The sequence below is a fragment of the Meleagris gallopavo genome, chromosome 7 (assembly GCF_905368555.1).
Source record: "Meleagris gallopavo chromosome 7, MGAL_WU_HG_1.1, whole genome shotgun sequence".
In the NCBI taxonomy this organism is placed as follows: domain Eukaryota; kingdom Metazoa; phylum Chordata; class Aves; order Galliformes; family Phasianidae; genus Meleagris; species Meleagris gallopavo.
Genome location: NC_139410.1, coordinates 12,312,266 through 12,329,357, shown reverse-complemented (window position 1 = coordinate 12,329,357; position 17,092 = coordinate 12,312,266). Strand labels below are relative to the sequence as shown.

At 37.7% G+C, this 17,092-nt stretch overlaps 1 protein-coding gene across 5 annotated transcripts in view; it reads left to right on the top strand.

Moving 5' to 3' along the window:
• PARD3B (par-3 family cell polarity regulator beta) overlaps positions 1–17,092 on the top strand; it is a 369,189-nt gene that overhangs the window by 201,978 nt on the left and 150,119 nt on the right. For 4 of the 5 annotated variants that reach the window (XM_085228738.1, XM_085228736.1, XM_085228735.1 and 1 more), the window contains one exon: positions 2,598–2,642. The exons of the other annotated variant lie outside the window; for it this stretch is intronic. In XM_085228738.1, coding sequence (XP_085084864.1) covers positions 2,598–2,642 — 45 coding nt within the window. The remainder of the gene's footprint in view (positions 1–2,597; positions 2,643–17,092) is intronic. 5 annotated transcript variants of the gene reach the window in all.

Sequence of the window (17,092 nt, the reverse complement as noted above, 5' to 3'; positions counted from 1 at the left end):
GCCAGTCAGATACTGTGGATTCTGAGTGTGATCCTCTTGACCTGAAATTTTTCACGTTCGTAATGTAATTTATTTTTTGATGTTGCAGTAAGGAAATATTTCTTTTTACTTGAGTGTTGAGATTAGACAGTATATTTTGCTTCTTTAAAATCTTTCAGGTGCCTTTCTGCAAACATAAACCAACATTATTGTGAACTTAAAAAATACATTCCTATTTAGCGCTTCTTTCCATAGCAAAGAAGCCAGAGAATTACTACTTCTGTTGTAACTGATCAGTTGCATCAATTTTGAACATCATGCGAAGTAGTACTCAGAAATGCTGTTTTGTGGAACGAGACATCTTAGATACTAAATAAAATCTCCAGTTAGAGAAATTTCAACTTATGCATGTATGAAGTAGTTGAAGGAAATGAGTATTTATTTCCCACTAGCCTTTCCTTCTTTTCTGTCATCTTCTGTTTGTTCCCTAAGGAATAGAGATGCTAATGAATGGAACAGCAGACGTATCTGTGCCACTCCGTTCTAATGAGAGGTGGATACCCTCCAAGTTACTGCCTAGGCTTAATACCTCATGAAACGAAAAATGTCTTGTGGAAAAGCCGACATTTTGCACAAACTGATATAAATCTTCAATTTTTCTGCCCCCCAGTTTGTGTGCGTTTAAATGCATAATGCTAACCTTGTTTTCTGGTAGGATTATTTTTCATTTCCTAATCTTTTTTTTTTCCTTCTTTCCCTCCAGTATTAAAATCTAATTTTTGCATGTGAAGCTGGTCTGTAAAGTATGATTAATTCAAATGGCTTTACCTCTTTTAATAACAAAACTTAGTTTCAGGCAGAGCCAGGCATCAGCATGGTTTTAAGAAATGCTGTGAACCTTGGGATCTATTATTTTTCAAGCTCCTACATAGTGTAACATAGCCTACCCCAACTAATTATCATTTATTACAGTGATTGCCATTAGTGACTGCTATAATTGAAGTTACATATCAGTTTCTATTATAATCCCTTGTTTCCACACAATCATATAACTTGCCAAAGCATTAGCCTTTAGGACAAAAGTTTTCCATGGTAGTGTTCTTCTCAGAGGTAAATTCTGGGGGAGAGAGGAGGAAAAAGAGTTGTAACTGTTCCTTATAGAAAGTCCTTGTCTGGGCATTTTGAGTTGTAGGATCAGCTAAATTGCATAGCAAGAAGCTGAATAGTTACCATTGTTTTGGGGGACTAGGAAAACTTAGAAGTTAAAGAGTACAGTACCTTTTATTTTGACTGCTCTTGCTGTTTTGTCTTTAAGTACCTCTGCATAACACTGCAAACAGTTGTTAGTCTTACTTTATTTGTATTTACATCTCATAGCATCATTTAACGATGTTAATTTTAGTGATGGTGGGAAATGTTTGATAGCTTAGAAAAATTGGTACAAGGTAAACAGTCAAGTATTGATTCATGATTCCAGTCCTGAATCTGGTGCTGGTTTTTGGGTAAAAAGTGAGGTGGGGAGGGCAGTATAAGAGAGCATTTTCTATGATTATTTTCCTGGTAATAGCTGCTAAATGTCAATAACTGCTGCAGAGCTTTTCCTTGGGTAGAAAATGACATCTTCCTGTACCGCTGCAGATAACCCCGTCTGCAAACTTTTTATGGTGACCACTATATAAAGAATGTGTAAGTTCACATTTATAGTGGTTTGAGCATGACTTGACAATTTATTATATCGTATAAAGAAATCACATTTTAAGGCATAATATAAGGGAATGCTTGGGCAGACAGAGTAAAGGATAAGCTTTGAAGCCTGACATTCATTTCCTGTGCTTGTTTTATCATCTCTAACATTACATTAGCACCATTTCTTTGCATAGAATTCATTTTAAGAAATAGTGATTGGTTCTTCCAGCCAGCCCTCTGGGACAGTGTTTTAATTATTTTCATGAGATATATGATAATAAACTGAAGTACAGTAGAAATGACAATTTTTGTTATGTTCAGAAATTGTTCCTCCACTAGTCTGTCTGCAAACTGCTAGTGCTGTAAACATCTGTCTTTACAAGATGTTGTGAAATTCTACACAGGGATGATTAACTGAAAAATAAATCATAGCATGAAAAAAGCACAAGCCTTCAGAAAGATAATCTTTTTGGAGACCTCATTGTCTGCAGAGAGTCCTATGAGTCAGTGAGATGTCTTGTGCATGAGAAGGTTTCCACATCTGGATTCTCTTTACCAATTGAGGTCTTTGATCTGAAAATGTTACAGCTCTCCTATGCCCTGTAATTTGTCTGGCAAGATGAGTTATTTACAAATGCTATTGCTCTTCTGACAACTCAGTTTTGGGCGTGTAAGTGCTGGGATCCTGATCTGTAATCCACAAGGACTGCTGGTAGTAGTTTTATTGGTTTCAGTGAGTTTTGATTCAGGTTTTTGGACTTAGAAGTGCCCCAGGTGGATTAGGGTGGGGAAAAAAAAAAAAAGAATTTTTACAAATGATTATAATTTAAAGATTTAGTCTGCTGCACGTCTGAAATAATTTGACAGCGCTTCAAAGGCGTGTGAATTTTAATAAGTTTCTCATCTCTGTGTCTTTTCTTTTATTCCTACAGTGGCAGATGAAAGCAAAGTTGGTTCCTTGGCCGGACACAGATCAGGTAAACTGTTCTTCTATTTTGGAGGAAGAGCCAGCAACCTGAAAGTAGGATGGTCAGTAAATGAAGTCAGCCTACACAAACTGTGGTGCCTAAATAGGTTGCAAATTAAGGCATTACTTTGTATTTCTTGATTCTGGGTTGTGCAGCAATGAATTAGTACTGTTCTTTGCCAAGCAGCATATGTAGCTGAGTCATTTGCAGGAAGAGATGTCTCTTTCTTTAGTCTGCAACACCTAAACTGAAAAAAAAAAAAATGAGGGTTCACATGTCATGTAGTGGCTTAAACAATAGAAACTTCAAAAAGCATAGTTTTTCTTTTTCTCCTTGCTCTGAGTTCCACTTTCACTACCAGAATTATTGAAGATAACACAAAAAAATATTCTATAGTTAAAAAAAAAGAAAAAGAAAAAGAAAGAACATCAGAGTTTTTCCTTCCTTCCGTCATGCTTATGCAGTAGAGATTACTGTTTTTAAAACTTTTCTGGCCAATGTAATAAAAAAAAAAAAGGAAAAGAATAATTAGTCCATAGTGATGTTATTACTGTTCCTACTTATTAAACAATTTGCACAAATCGCACCATGGTACTGTATAACTTGCAGTTCTTATATTATAAGAACTTTTAAGGAAATGCTGTAAGATTGTAAATTTTCACAAGGCATGAATAAACTGACATGAGAAACCTTGAAAACTTCCTAGAAAACTCAAGTTATTCAGTGATCTCTTTTAATGTTAGGAAGCCCTGAAGTTTTTGGCTGCCCCTTTGCTGTATGATTGCACGTTGACTTTTTCCACCCCTTTGACAGAACTAAAAAGCTGAGTTTGTGTGAAGGAAGGTCAGCTATGAGATTCCTGGTTGTTTATGGTATTCCTTCCCTGTACAACTGGGTGTCCTCCTTTGGTTTTGTTATCTTGTAGTTCTCTGGCATGGATTTTCCTTATCTGAAGACCTTTTCCTGAACTTAAAGTAGACAAATTCTTTTTACATTCTTTTGGCTTCTTTCCTAAGTCTGTGAGCCTCTTGGATTCTCTTTCTGAATAAAGAGCTAGTTCATATGTCTTGTAACATTATCACTCCTGTGGAGAAAAAAAATCTTTCAACTTTTTGTTTTGGGAATGTGAAAGCTTCAAAGAAAAGTTCTTGTCAAGTAGGAGAAGCAAGGGGTGTTGCCCCTGTGTTTTTTTTGTTTGTTTGTTTGTTTTTATCCTATGCAGAGAAATCACAACAGGCATGCAATATCATGCAGTATTCCAAAGATCACCAGAATTTACTGCTGTCAGAGGATATAGAAAGGAAACCTGGTGAGATCAGAAATCTTTGTCAGTCAGTTATTACAGACTTATTAAGCTTTATACCATTTTTAGCAGCATTTGATCTTTCTTCTGCATACTTCTCCAGATTATTGAAAACAGCAGCTTTCAATTTGATCTCTTTGAAGATATCTAAGAATTTTATATGAAAATGTGTACCCATGCTTACTGACTTCTGTCTCGTTTGCTTTTCTTACCTTTCATGGACCTCTTCCATGTACTTAAGATCTTTTTCTAGTAGGCTAAAATCTCTGTGGCCAGCAGATCAACTAAGAGCCAAAATTTCCTACAGATTGTCTCATTTGTCTCTCTTTTTGTTCTTCTTGTAGAATAAAAGCAACTAGCTACTTCTGAGAAGGATAGACTGTAAATTATTTTCTTGGTTCTGTCCACTTTAAATATTCTTCAGATACTGTTGAAACGTTATTTTCCCCTTTAAGGTTCCATTTTCTGTCCCCTCATGAAAAGAAATCAAGCTGCACTTTCAGCTTTTTTGTTGTTCTATTAAAGGTTTGTTCAAGAATGTAAAGTTCTTTTTACCTGATCTCTTTTTACTATTTGATATTTGGAATTTGTATCGTGTACGTATGTTTCTGGCATTCCATTGCATTGCAGAACTCTTGTTGTAACATCTTTCATTGTGCTGTCTTCTGCCTTCCTGTAGGCACCTTTTTTAAGAAAGCTCTAAGGGAGATATTGCAGCTTCTTGTGCTGGGAGCAAAACACTTAATTTCTCATTATATAAAGAAGAGTTTCCATCCCATTCTAGACTTCAGGAAATTAAGCATATTTCTCTACAGAATTAATTATCACCTACTGACAATCAATGCAATTATCCCTTCTCTCCTGCAACATGACTTGTTCTGTGAAATACACAGATGAGTAATTCTCTCTGGGGAAATATCCTTTCTGTTCCTTCTGAGGCAGTGGCTCTTGAAGCATTTTGTCCCAGCTTTTGCTATAGCTCCTGTATTCTTTGCATGTTACATGTTACTGAGCTCAGGAGTTAGTTTGTGTTAATTTCATAAAGCGTTACCACAACCCTGCAGAAGACCAAGACATGAAAAGGATCTGTTCTGCAGCCCATCTTCCTGTCTTTTTATGTACTGCACCCACAAACAGCTGTTCCATATTCTTTTCCATAAAAAAATAGATCTGATTTTAGAAGCATGTCTGGATATACACTGAAACTAAACATGTTGCATGGGAAGATGGCTGGAGGATCATGCTTGTATTTTATTTTCACAGAAATGCAATAGAAATGCTTCAGAATTTCAGAACAGAATTCTGGTTCCCATAGCTGGCCTCTCTTTTCAGAGGAGGAGTACTCCTGCAAAGCTTACAGGCATTAGTGTTGTTGCAAATGCTTTCTGCGGCACCACTGCACAAGCACTGGAATGCTGTGTTGATGTGGCTGCTTTGTCCTTTGGGGCAAAGTGTGTGTGTAAGATACCTTCTCTTCCTAAATTCTGTAAAAGGAGGACTTTTTTTCTACTGCAGTCTTCTCTGTGCTTAGCAAAAGTGAGTCTGCATTCCTTAAAAACCACTCCATGAGGAGAAGCAGACAAGTGGGGCCTCTATATTAGAGCAGAGCAAATTCACAAAGATGAGAAATCAGTGAATATGAACTCAACTTTTCATAATCTCATTAGCATTTTAGAAAAGTAGTTACAGAACAGCTAGGGAACGGCAGGATTGTTTTTACAACACGTATAACCTGTTTTATATTGAATGTAGAATACTGAATTCTTTCTGGCTATGTTTTTTTTTTTCCTTCCAAATTTTTTTTGTGTGTTCTGATTTATTGCTTAGAACACTTTTAATATGTATTGACTGTCTGCTGAGGTCTCTGCTGACACAGCTCTTTCAGATGATGCAGTGCTGGAGAAAAGCTGATGAGTCTTTCTTTATGAGCTCTGACATATTAATTAGCAAAATGGGCAAAAAAGCTTTCCTATTTTTATTTTAATGTCACTAGACCATGCTTTTGGCTTGGATTATGTTTGGAGACAGTTCTGAGGCAAGATGAGTTGCAGATCTTATTTTCTTGCTGGTTGTTATGCAAGGGATGCAACACTGGGCTATAGATTTCTACTGGCACTATTAAGTGCTGTAGGGTAGCTCCGTTACCAAGCTGAGTCTTTGGCTACTTTATATTAATACTGTATGGCAAGAGGTACCTACCCAAGTAGGAAAGGGTTCACTGGGGTAATTTGAAGGATGCATTTTGTCAAATAATGACCCTTATTTTACATTTTGTTGCTACTGTGACTACATGGTTATGGTTCAACCTTGGGAAGGATCAGCATTCTGGGAAAGAAGGTCTGAGGAGGTGAGTATATAGTTTAGTCCTACAAGGACAGAGCTTTGATGAGAGCTAGGTGTCAACAGCTCTGTTAGATTCCAATCTGTACTGCTTCACGTGGATTAACTGAGTTGTTGTTCAAATGGGATTCAGACTAGGGCTGGAGTTGGCTTATAATAAAGTGGGTTAAAGGTCTTGATGCATCTCTGCATGCTTTTAGTGCCAAATTTCATTAAGGCTAGAATGATGATTAAGATTATGGTTTAGGACAGAAGTGGTAGAAAAGTTAGTTTATTGCTAGATTTTTATGACCCACTGCAATGCGTTAAGCTCCATCCTTACCTTCAGGAAGGCTCTCCTGCCTATTGCAAAAGCCAATGTTGCATTGGTAGATTAAATAACTTTATGCAGTGCTGAGATTGCATCAGTGCAAATGAAAATAAATCTTCCTTTTGACTTTAAAGTTGAATGGGCTAGGATGATCCCCAGCTGTTTTTTGAGAATGGCTGCAAGTTGCTTCTGGACACTGTGCCTAGTATATTCCAACACAAGTACCATTTTTAGGAAGTAATTCAAAAGAGTAGAAGAGCAGTTATAATACTGCTATACTGTAGGTTATTACATTTTTTAACCTGAGGTATGCTTGGCCGCTGGTAAGTTTTCAAATACAAACATAAAATTATTTTTATTTGAGGAACTCTATTTTTCAGTGGTACAGGGTATGGCCTGATGTGCAGGCACACTAAGCAGTTGAAGGTTGTTTTGGTGAAAGCGTGAATAGGTGCTAGACTAAGCTTATTCTGCTGTCTGAATTCAGGCTCAAAAGAGAAGGCAAAGCTTAGGCTTAGAAGAGAACTTTCCTTTTTAAACTGGGGGGATCAGGCAGAGGTTGAGCTAGTGGAACACTAGCAAAACCCAGTGGTTTATGCATGCTTATGTTGCACAAAGTGCTTTTTCTTAGCCAAGGATTTTGCTGGATTCTTATGGTAGAGACAGAAGTCATGACAGAAATCTTAGTGGCTGCCAGTGGGCATGTTTGGATAGAATGGGACCAATGCTACTGTAGAAAGTTTGGCTCCTGTTTTGTTTTGATTTCCAGGTAACGCAGTTGTGTTAAAGTGCTGTTTAAGGAAATAGTATTCTGCTCTCCTCTTTCCACACTCATAATTTATTGAACAAGCCTTTTCACAGCTGTAGCATGTCTATAGCATTAAAAATGAGTTTTTCAAAAGGGGCATTGGGTTTAGTTCTGAGTTCATAAGAATTTATATAATAACCAGGTCTATCACTGTTGCAGTCAAAAAGACTTGTAAATGGCTGAGCTGCCTGACTTACACACGTGAGGTACGTGTCCAAACATGGAGCTTGCCACTACCTAACTGAAATCTTGAGGCATATAGAATCTGACACTTGCCTTTGCATTTGTGAGAGGAGAAAAGGGCTGATTCTACCTCATTTCATTTTTCTTTCATAATAAAAGCATAATATGTGGCTATGTCAGTTATTCTTGCAAGCGTGAAGGAGGAATTGCTTGCTTTGTAGACTGAGGTATACCTGAGCAATTCCAGTGCATCTTTCTGTGATGATGCAGTGCACTGTATAACCAGCGTTCTTGGATATTAACCTTCAAACTTTGTTTTAAGCTTTATAGTCTATTGATGGAAATATTTTCAGAAGATTTTCATTCTTTTACCTTTATTTTGGACTTCTCTTCTTGGATGATTCTTTTCTATTTATTATTAACTTCAATTATGCTTCTCTAAGCAAAACATTGCTTTGGCTTATGTATTTCCAATGAAATTGCTGTCATCTAAGAATGTGTGTTTATGCATGCAGCCAAGAAATGAAAAATAAGGTTGCATTTTCCTGCAGGTCACTTGCAGAGTTAATATTTTCTACTGTTCATCTGGTTGGTAAGATCTAAAGTCAAGGATGTTACACTGAATCCATTATGTAGTCATGATATATAAGGATTTGTAATCTAGAAGTTAAAATGCTTGGCTTTCATTCAGTTTCTGCCTACTTATCTTTGTTGATTTTTTGTGGGTTTTTTTTTGTTTGGTCTTCAAACACAGCTTGTCTAATGAAACCAGGGTGATACATAATTTACTTAGTACTCGATGCCAGTAAGGCTTTACTACCCTTTCTGTTGTGGACTTTATTTTTCAAGTACAAGGGCAGTTCTGAAAGTAATATGGAAAAGAGGTAGTGGGGAACAAAAATAGAATTTGTGTGACGTTCTCATATTTTCTGATCAAGATAGAGAAGCTCAAACTGGACATTCCAGATACCTTTTTTTAAAGAGGCTATTAGAAATGAGACTAATGCAGCAATCTATTTTTTTTTTTTTTTTTTTGTACTATAATGTGGTATGTACTCCTGTGTGCAAAGCTGGATTTTTCATTGACTCAGGAAAAGGAAGGCTGAACACTTACAAGTTCCTGTGCTTCAGTTATTCCAAATTAACAGAACTTGTATCATTGAATGTGAATGAAGAGCAGTTTAAGATGCTTTTTTGAGTGCCAGGCTGGCAATCAGTGCAGTCCTTGCCTGTCAGGCATGTATGGCTGATAAGCAGCTCTCACGGACAACCAAGCTGTGTGGGTCTTTTCTATGTAAGGAAACAAGTTATCGCTCTTACTCCGAGAAGAGTCATTTTGTGCCCCCAGCAATTCACCAGCTGTATCTCTTCTTTTGACTTTTTTCTGTTTGTTTTTGAAGACTTTATTAGCTGTGTGATGATGATCATTGTGACCCCTTTTATGTTAGGTCCTGAGAAAGTCAGCTGGTGGCTAAAAAAATCCTTTGCTTGAGGGTGGAGTTTGATGTTAGTGTTAGTCTAAAAACTTGCTGCTGCTGAAAGAGGCATACTTACCTTCCCACCTACCTTCAGCTGCAAGGTTCACATTTTTCTTTTATTTAAGTCACATAGTTTAGCTGTTGAGATTGTTGAGAGTAATAAACCAGTCAGAAACCTAACATGGGAAAGAGAAAAGTGAGTAGTACTAGACTGATCTCCTTCAAGCTCCCTTTTGAGAGACAAACCCGTAGAAGGGAAACTGCAAGAGGACGGATGTGAGAACTGTGCCTTTTGGAGGCATCCAGCTATCAGATCTGGCCATGTCTAACTGTATCAAATTCAAAGGACAAATTTGCATTGATTTTTAAAACAAAAATAAGAAAAAAGGGGATAGTCTTTTACTTGCCATGGATATAACTACTTTCTCAGTGGCAGGAGAGCAGGAAAAAAAAAAAAAGACCATCTGGACAATGAAGAGCATCTCTGCTGTTTCATTATTTAATTGCAAGAATCCTCTATTAAATCATTGATTCACTTAAATTTTATGGATTATCTTTGTGTTCTGCTAATGACTTCTTGTCTGTGTTGTGTTATGTTATAGCAGAGTATCCTTTTGGTCTTTGAGCTGTGGTCATGAAGATGAATGGATTGAGCTCTTAGGAAAAAAGACAAACTTGCAAGAGAAACCTGTTTCTCCCAATATCCTTGTACAAGATTTAGGGTGTAGAGAAGGGGTGAGCATAGAGCAACTGCAGCAAAATTATGAAACCAGGAGTCTGTAATACAGGTTTTATAACATGGCATTTGATTTAATATTTTCCTGTCTCCACATGAAGAATCTCAGGATACCGTTGTATTCATGAATGCCTGGCCATGTGTTTTTGCCCCTTTTCCTCCCGGTGTGAGCATTATTCCTCTTGCAGTTCTATGATGTGCTGTTTTAGGGAGCTAACCTAGCAGAAAAAAATAATTCTGCAGAAAAGAATAGTATTCTTCTGGTTTAACCAAGGGAGCAAGAAAAAGAAAGCTCTGGAGAAAAATGTTTTTTGTAACTGACTGGAACTCATAGGATCACCCTGAGCTGAAGGAAGTTGGCTGGGGTGGGAGGTGGTAGAGAGACACATTTTAGAGAGAAAGCATGGATGAAAGAAAACTTGCAGTTCCTTAGAGATATCTATGCTGAAAGAATGGAAGTGGAGAAGCAAGTTTGAATCTCTATTTCTTATCCTGAAGACTAAACTAAAATTGAATCTTTATATATGAATAGGAAATGGTTTAATGGTCTGTTAAACATAGTTTTGTGCATGTTTGCCTGTGTGGTGTTAGTTGGCTAAAGGGTTGTGGCTATCTTCTAGCTGTGTCCAGGCTGCTATGCTCTTCATCTAGTCATGCCCTGGGGAGTGAGAAGAGATTGAGCAGTCCCAGAAACAGCTGAATTTGACATGCAGGGAGAGGCTTTCATAAGAGCCAGAACAGTGAAGGTAGCAGCTTGGACAAAAAAGAAGGACAGTTTTCCTTAAGAGCCATGGAGACTGGATAGGGTCATTTTACATCATAGAAAGCTGCAGTACCAGAGAAAAAATGATACTGTAAAAGCATAGGTTCCAGTGGAAGCTTTTATTTCAGTGTTTCACCCATGAATAATCTGTACTACCAAAGTCATAAAACAACCGTGTTTTAAATAGAGGAAGTCCTTTCCATATCTCCATCTTAAGGAAAAAAGTGAACATACATCCACCTAAAAGTCTAGCAACTTGAGCTTCTCTTTGAAGGAAGCTTGTGCACAGTAAGGGTACCAAAGACAGATTTTTCACTTTGACCCCCATGGAGTGAAACATGAGTTCCCACAGTTAGGAACTGTATAAAGTTCTCCGGTGAATGCATAGCTGGGAAAGTGCTGGCTAAAGCTGCCATTTAAAGTTTATTAGACCAAGATACCAGAGAGTGATTTTGGGTGTCAGGAATGCCTCTTTCTTCCGCATGAGTAGACTTGGAAAGGAAAATCTGCCAGGCAGTAATGATAGTCTTTTCTCAGAGGAGAAGGCCTGGTCTGACAGATAGCCAAACTGCAATCTTCAAAAGTAAACAGTTGAGGTGAAAGCTTTAATTCCTTTCCATCACATCTTAGCAGTATGGGAATTATGCATCACCCAGTGTGACTTGTTGGCATCCAAGGATTGCAAAGCAAACAGCTTTTTTCCTTGGGGATCGTTCCTTACTGGAGGAGCAGAGGAAGGGGCAGGAACTTTGTTTAATGTTACCTGGGGAATGTCATGCTCCAACATTAATGCTGCTGTCTGATACAGAAGCGGGAGAAATAAGTGTAGGAGAAAAAGAAAATAAATCCACCACACCAGAATTTTCCCAGCCAAGACACTTGTGCATTGATATTTATTCTACTCTTTTTTTTTTTCCCCTCCTTTCCTGAAGGGATTCTGGACACATTGCTGTATTAACATGCGGGTGTATTTGAATGCTTATACAACATAGTTGCTTTTTCTGTTGCTGGTCAACTTTGCTGAGTATTGCTCTGTGCAGAATTCAGTGAAGCAGGTCAAGAGGCTATAAAAGAAACAGAATGCTTTGGTAATATAAAATTAAACAGGCGTGCAGAATTCTAATAGCTGTAAGGAGTGTGTCTATTTACTGTAGGACAGGATAGTATGTGAAATAAGCAATCAACTTTCTGTGGTCTGTGTCTGTTTGCAGTGGGCAGAAGTGAAGGTATTTCTACAGAGGTCTGTACTTGTGGCAAGCTGAAATACTCTAGTAGATTGCACAGTGCTGGCATGAACTATCTGTAGCCTGGGACATGGATTGCCCTACTGAGATCTGATGATGCTTTTCCCTATAACTGTCTGTGCTGAGGCTGCCACTGTTCATGTATTTGCTGGAAGTTTCTGCTCTAAGTTGGGCCGATGTGAGGGTAGGAGAACTGTTAAGTATGGTGAATGTGTCTACATGAGCAGTGCTGTGTCATGTGGAAATAAAGCCTTCACTGAGAGCTGAAGTAGTATAACTGTGTTAGGACACAATGCTACAGGGAATGGTAGACATCACCATTCTGCAGAAGAGGTTATTAGAACTGGAGGTCTTGGAATCTCTGGATGCTGGAATATGCTCAGGGAAATGGTAAGAGCTGTTACTAAATGTGAAGTGATTGGAGATGGCAGAATGTAAAACAAGAAAGTTGGCATTAATCATAATCAAAGAATAAGAAACAGTAAGTTTCAGAAAATGTAAAGCATACATAAATTTGTGCTTTCCTTTCAAACTGTGGTTATTCAAACCAAACCACTGCAGCCAGAAAAGCAAATTTAATGTTTAGAGTTGTAGAGGGGGTATATTGTATATTGGCTTTTAAATCAGAGAGCCATTCTGATGGTAGCATGAAAGTGCCTGCATGACTTTGTTTTTTTCTTCATGGAACTCCTCTCTCCTTGGCCTTAAAAAGAAGGCTGAAAACAAGAAGTGGATCCATCAGGTCTCTTCCACTGCGAGGGTGTTATAAGGCTCTTCAGTCATCAGCTTTGTAGCTGCTGGCAGTAAGGCAGCATCCATTTCAGAAGGCAGAATGAGTTGCCCCAGATGATATGTTCTGAGACTGAGGGGAAAGTACAGATGTAACTGTAACGTGTCTGGGTGATGTTTACCACTCCATAGCTAGAACTTGATTTACAACCTTCCTGCCAGCTCTTTCCCTGGTTTTGAGTTCCTTCAAGCAGTATCTGCACTTCCTAAAGCTTTGTTGTGAATGTTCTGCAGATGTTTAGGAATATCTTCAAAGTACTTGGTACTAAGAAGTTGGCTGTGATCAGCTTTGGCAGGTACTGTGGTTCTTTTAGTGACTTGTTGTGACCAAAGAGACCAACAGCCACTGCCTAATTCCTCATTTTATTAATCCTTTTCCTCCAGGAGCAGGGCATAATATTTAGTGCTGGCAGTGAGTATCCTAAAATCATTGGTGCCAGAGAGTTAATGAATTTGGAAAACTTCCCAGATAATACATCTGGCCCTCTAACTTGCATTTTGGTGTATGAGATGTAACGAGAAGAGCACTGAATTAAATGAGCTACTGGCTGAAGTGGGGTTAGGGGACATTAATTGTATTTTTAGAGTGACTAAAAGTTAAAAATTACGTACCTCCACAATGGAGATGTGTTGTGGTGGGGTAGGGGAATGTATTTTTATTTTGTAATACAACGTATCCACCAGTTACCTTCCCTTTTGAAGCTTGATTTTCGGCATGGAAGCATTTATAATTCTTCACTTTCAATGATTCTTCTCATTCCTATTTTTACTGTGAAGTTCTGTCTTGTTGCCCTATCATCAATCAGAACAATTTTGAAGATAGCTACCACTAATTGATATTTTTAGTCCAGTTCACTTCTGGAATAATATCTTATACAGTGTTTATCTTCCATATTTGAAATAATGTTGTATTGTATAAAATGGGTTGCTGTTTATTAATGTACATCTTCATGTAATAAAAGCTGTGCATGGCAATACGCTTCAGAAATTAACTCTGAAGAAAAGAATTACATTGTTATTTGTATGTCTTATGGAACAGCATTATTTTTAGTGGGTCTTTCAGTTCAGCTGTGCTACTTAGCTCAGGTAAGTACCTGCACAGCACTCCGTGAGTACCCAGAATATCATTCTTGATTAACTGCCCTATTGGAATGTTTTGTTTTTTTTTTCTGACATAAGAGAAGGAGAGTTTTTTTCCTGTATATGCCTGTGGCAGCCCAAATGGAAAGCATTTCATAGAGGAGTAGAAAGCATTTTCTTGAGTTACAGTCGACTACCAGCAAATACTTTCCTCTTATTTCAGCAATGGTACTATGCAGCCCTTTGAAAGTATACTTCTGTTTGCCTTGCTTTTCTGCCTAATATCTTACAAGATGAATTTTCTCATTAGTCTTAATTTTGCCTGTTAACTGCATCACTTGGTAACTCTTCCTTGTAACTGTTTCACTTTGAAATCTTCTTCCTTGAACAAAGATGATCAGAGCTGCATGTCGTAGGTTTTTTTTCTTTGTAGTGGAGTTACCATGGTTGTCACAGCGTAGTGTCGTTTCAGATATTTTCTCACTGAGGAGGCTCAGCTAGATCAGAAATTAATTTTATTGTACCAAAGTGTGCGACCTTGTTTTTAACCTGTTCTGATTTCGCTTGTCTTATTGTCAGTTATGTATCAATTCATATGCTCATCCTTTTCTGTATTACCGCTGACTCCCTATTAAGTGTAAGCAGCAAATACCATAACATTCATATTGAGACTGAAGACTCAGTAAATATCTAATCCAGTGCTCAGAACAGCATTAGCATTGAGGGCTTTATGCAGAACAAGCCATTGACACATCAGCTTATTGATGTCCAGCTATCTGGTTATGAAGAAATCATTAACTTGGGCTTGCAGTTCTGTTAGGACTGGTTTTAATTTCCCAGTTCTTGAACTTGAGACCAAACTTATGCATATTTGGTGTTCTTAAAAAGCTTAAAAGCTCTTTTTTTCTCCGTAGTTTGATGGCTATGGTAAGGTTATTCTACATCTGATTCCCACTGTTCTGGTTTTCTCTTTATGTTGTAAAAATTCTCTTTTTAGTTGTTCCTTCCACTTCAAGCTAGTTCTTATGTTTAAAAGAAGACTGTGGGTGGGATGGTATCTGTGTGGAAGCCAATCTATAACCTGAAAGCATCACTTTCAGATTTTCAAGTCCATTGACAGCACATAGTCCTTCTGGCCATGCTGGCACTAATTCTTGCAGAGCCTTCTTCCTCTTGTTTTGCTCATGGTTTTTCTTGTCCTGCATGGCCAGAGAGTAGGCATGTAGTGGTTGGTGAAGTCCTGGGGACAGTTGCTCACACAGCCTGTTTCAATATTGGTTGTTTCTTTGGGAAGACCGTCTCTTTCCTGTTCTCTTGTAGCTCACTTGGTATGTTGACAGACTGAAGGGAGTAGGAAAGAAATATCCTATTTAGATGTGACTGGTGGGCATGGAGCAAAGCACAGAATTCACTGGAGAGAGGCAGATGCTAACTCTGCAATTTCCCAATTTCAGGATAATAATTGTCAGCAATGGAACCCTAACTGTTTTACTGAAAGCTTCTGCAGGGTTCAGTTCCTCTCTAGAGTTGCTGTCAGGACCTAGTAAAGTGAAGGACAGACAAAGCTAGAACTCAATACTAGGAAGCTTGCATCCTTCAGTGGAAGTTGGTTTTACTTTCAAAGGTTGCAGACAAAAGCCTCAGTAAATTTGCTCTGGCTGATTTCAAGTCTTTTGTTGTGAGAATGGTGCCATAGGACCAGAACAGAGGATCTGGCATTGATTTTTTTTGTTGTTGGTTTTTTCCCTGTAATTACAATTTTTCCTCCTATCTGCAGTTGGCATAAATTCCAATATTCAAAAAAGGGCTGTGTTTTTGTTTTGTTTTTTTTTTTTTTAAGATACCAATTGTGATACTTCTGTTGGCAAACAGAAACATTATAAAAGAGAAATCCAATATAGTATAGTTATTCACATGCCTCTATTTTTATTGTTTCATTATCCACCCAGATGCTGACTTCTGAGGGGGAAAAAAAAAGCCAAAATGGTTTGATCAAAGCTTCTAGAGTTTCTTTTCTAAAAACAAACAAACAAGCCCACCAGTTTTAATTTTAAAGATACCAAAAAGAATGAGCATTACCTGCAGGAGTAAATTTTGCCAAATCAGTACTTAGTAGTGAAATGCACATCATAAAGCAGCTACAAAGAATTCTTCACAGTGTGAGTTTATATTAAAAGACCAAATATTTCCAAAGAAAAATTGCAGGGATAAATACATCTTTCAGTTCCTTAAACCAAACTGTAAACCTTCAGTCTGCTCCTCACGTTACTGATGCCTGACCTGCATGTGTTCTGATGTGCAGAAGTGCTGCTTGTATTCAGGCTGCAAGGGAAGTCAGTGGTAATAGTGCTGTAAGCCCACGAAATACTATATACACACAAAGCTACGGAAGAGGGAGTGGAAGGCAAGGGGAATCAGGTCTTGAGAATTTTAAATGGGAACCTGAACTGATCTTCATCCTTCTGTTTCAGCTCCTTGTCTCTGAGAAGCACATAGTGCTTATGTCATAAAATGACATTTAAAAAATAAATAAATTAATGTGTGTGTGGTTTTTTTTTAAAGGCACCCTAGTGGTGTATAAGTTGTTTAGAGAAAGATCTATGAAGAACTGTTTGATGCTGTTGTCAGAGCAAATATTAAAAGCGTGTTGAAGGGAAAGGTGTGGGGGGGAGGTAATTGCTATACGTGTGGAATAAAATATTTGTTGATCTTTACTGAAAGAAGGAAGCTGGAGTTCTGTAAATAGAATTGTCATCACGTGTTTGGGTCATAAAAGTATTACATTTTCTGCATAGGGAGAAAAGATAATGGTGGACACCTCAGCTACGGTGTTCTGTTAGCACAAGCGCTTTGGTTTGCAATGTTAATATTATTCTTTTAAGGTCATCTTTTGTATGTAATTTTAATAGATAGTATGTTGCTTTAACCACTTGAATTAAAATTTCATGAACCTTTTCAGAAAATCAGGCAGGAAAATGCAAATAAATTATGCATTTTATTTAGTGTGTATTAGATACAGTATTACTATATAAGTAAACAAATAAAAATGCGTCTTCATTAATATGGTGAGCTCTGTAGAAAGATTCTGCCACAGTCTGTAAGCCACATATAGTTTAAAGAATCATTTTGGTGTTAAGTAGCTAATTCTGAGCATGAACCTCTGGATTTGGAACAACATAGAGAGATAGTATAAAAAAAATATTAAGAATCTTAGCTAATGTAAATAAAGGTCATGAAATATAGGGCACAGATTGAAGATGAAACCTTAAAGCATGTCATTTCCAGAGAGCAAGTATTTAATATCTTAGAAAATCTGATCTGTATGTAGATTGCCTTCTCACATGGTTCACTTCCTTTCTTTTTCTACACTTTTCTTCCCCTCATGGAAGAGTCCACAAGGCATCTTTTACAATTCTGACCTGAGC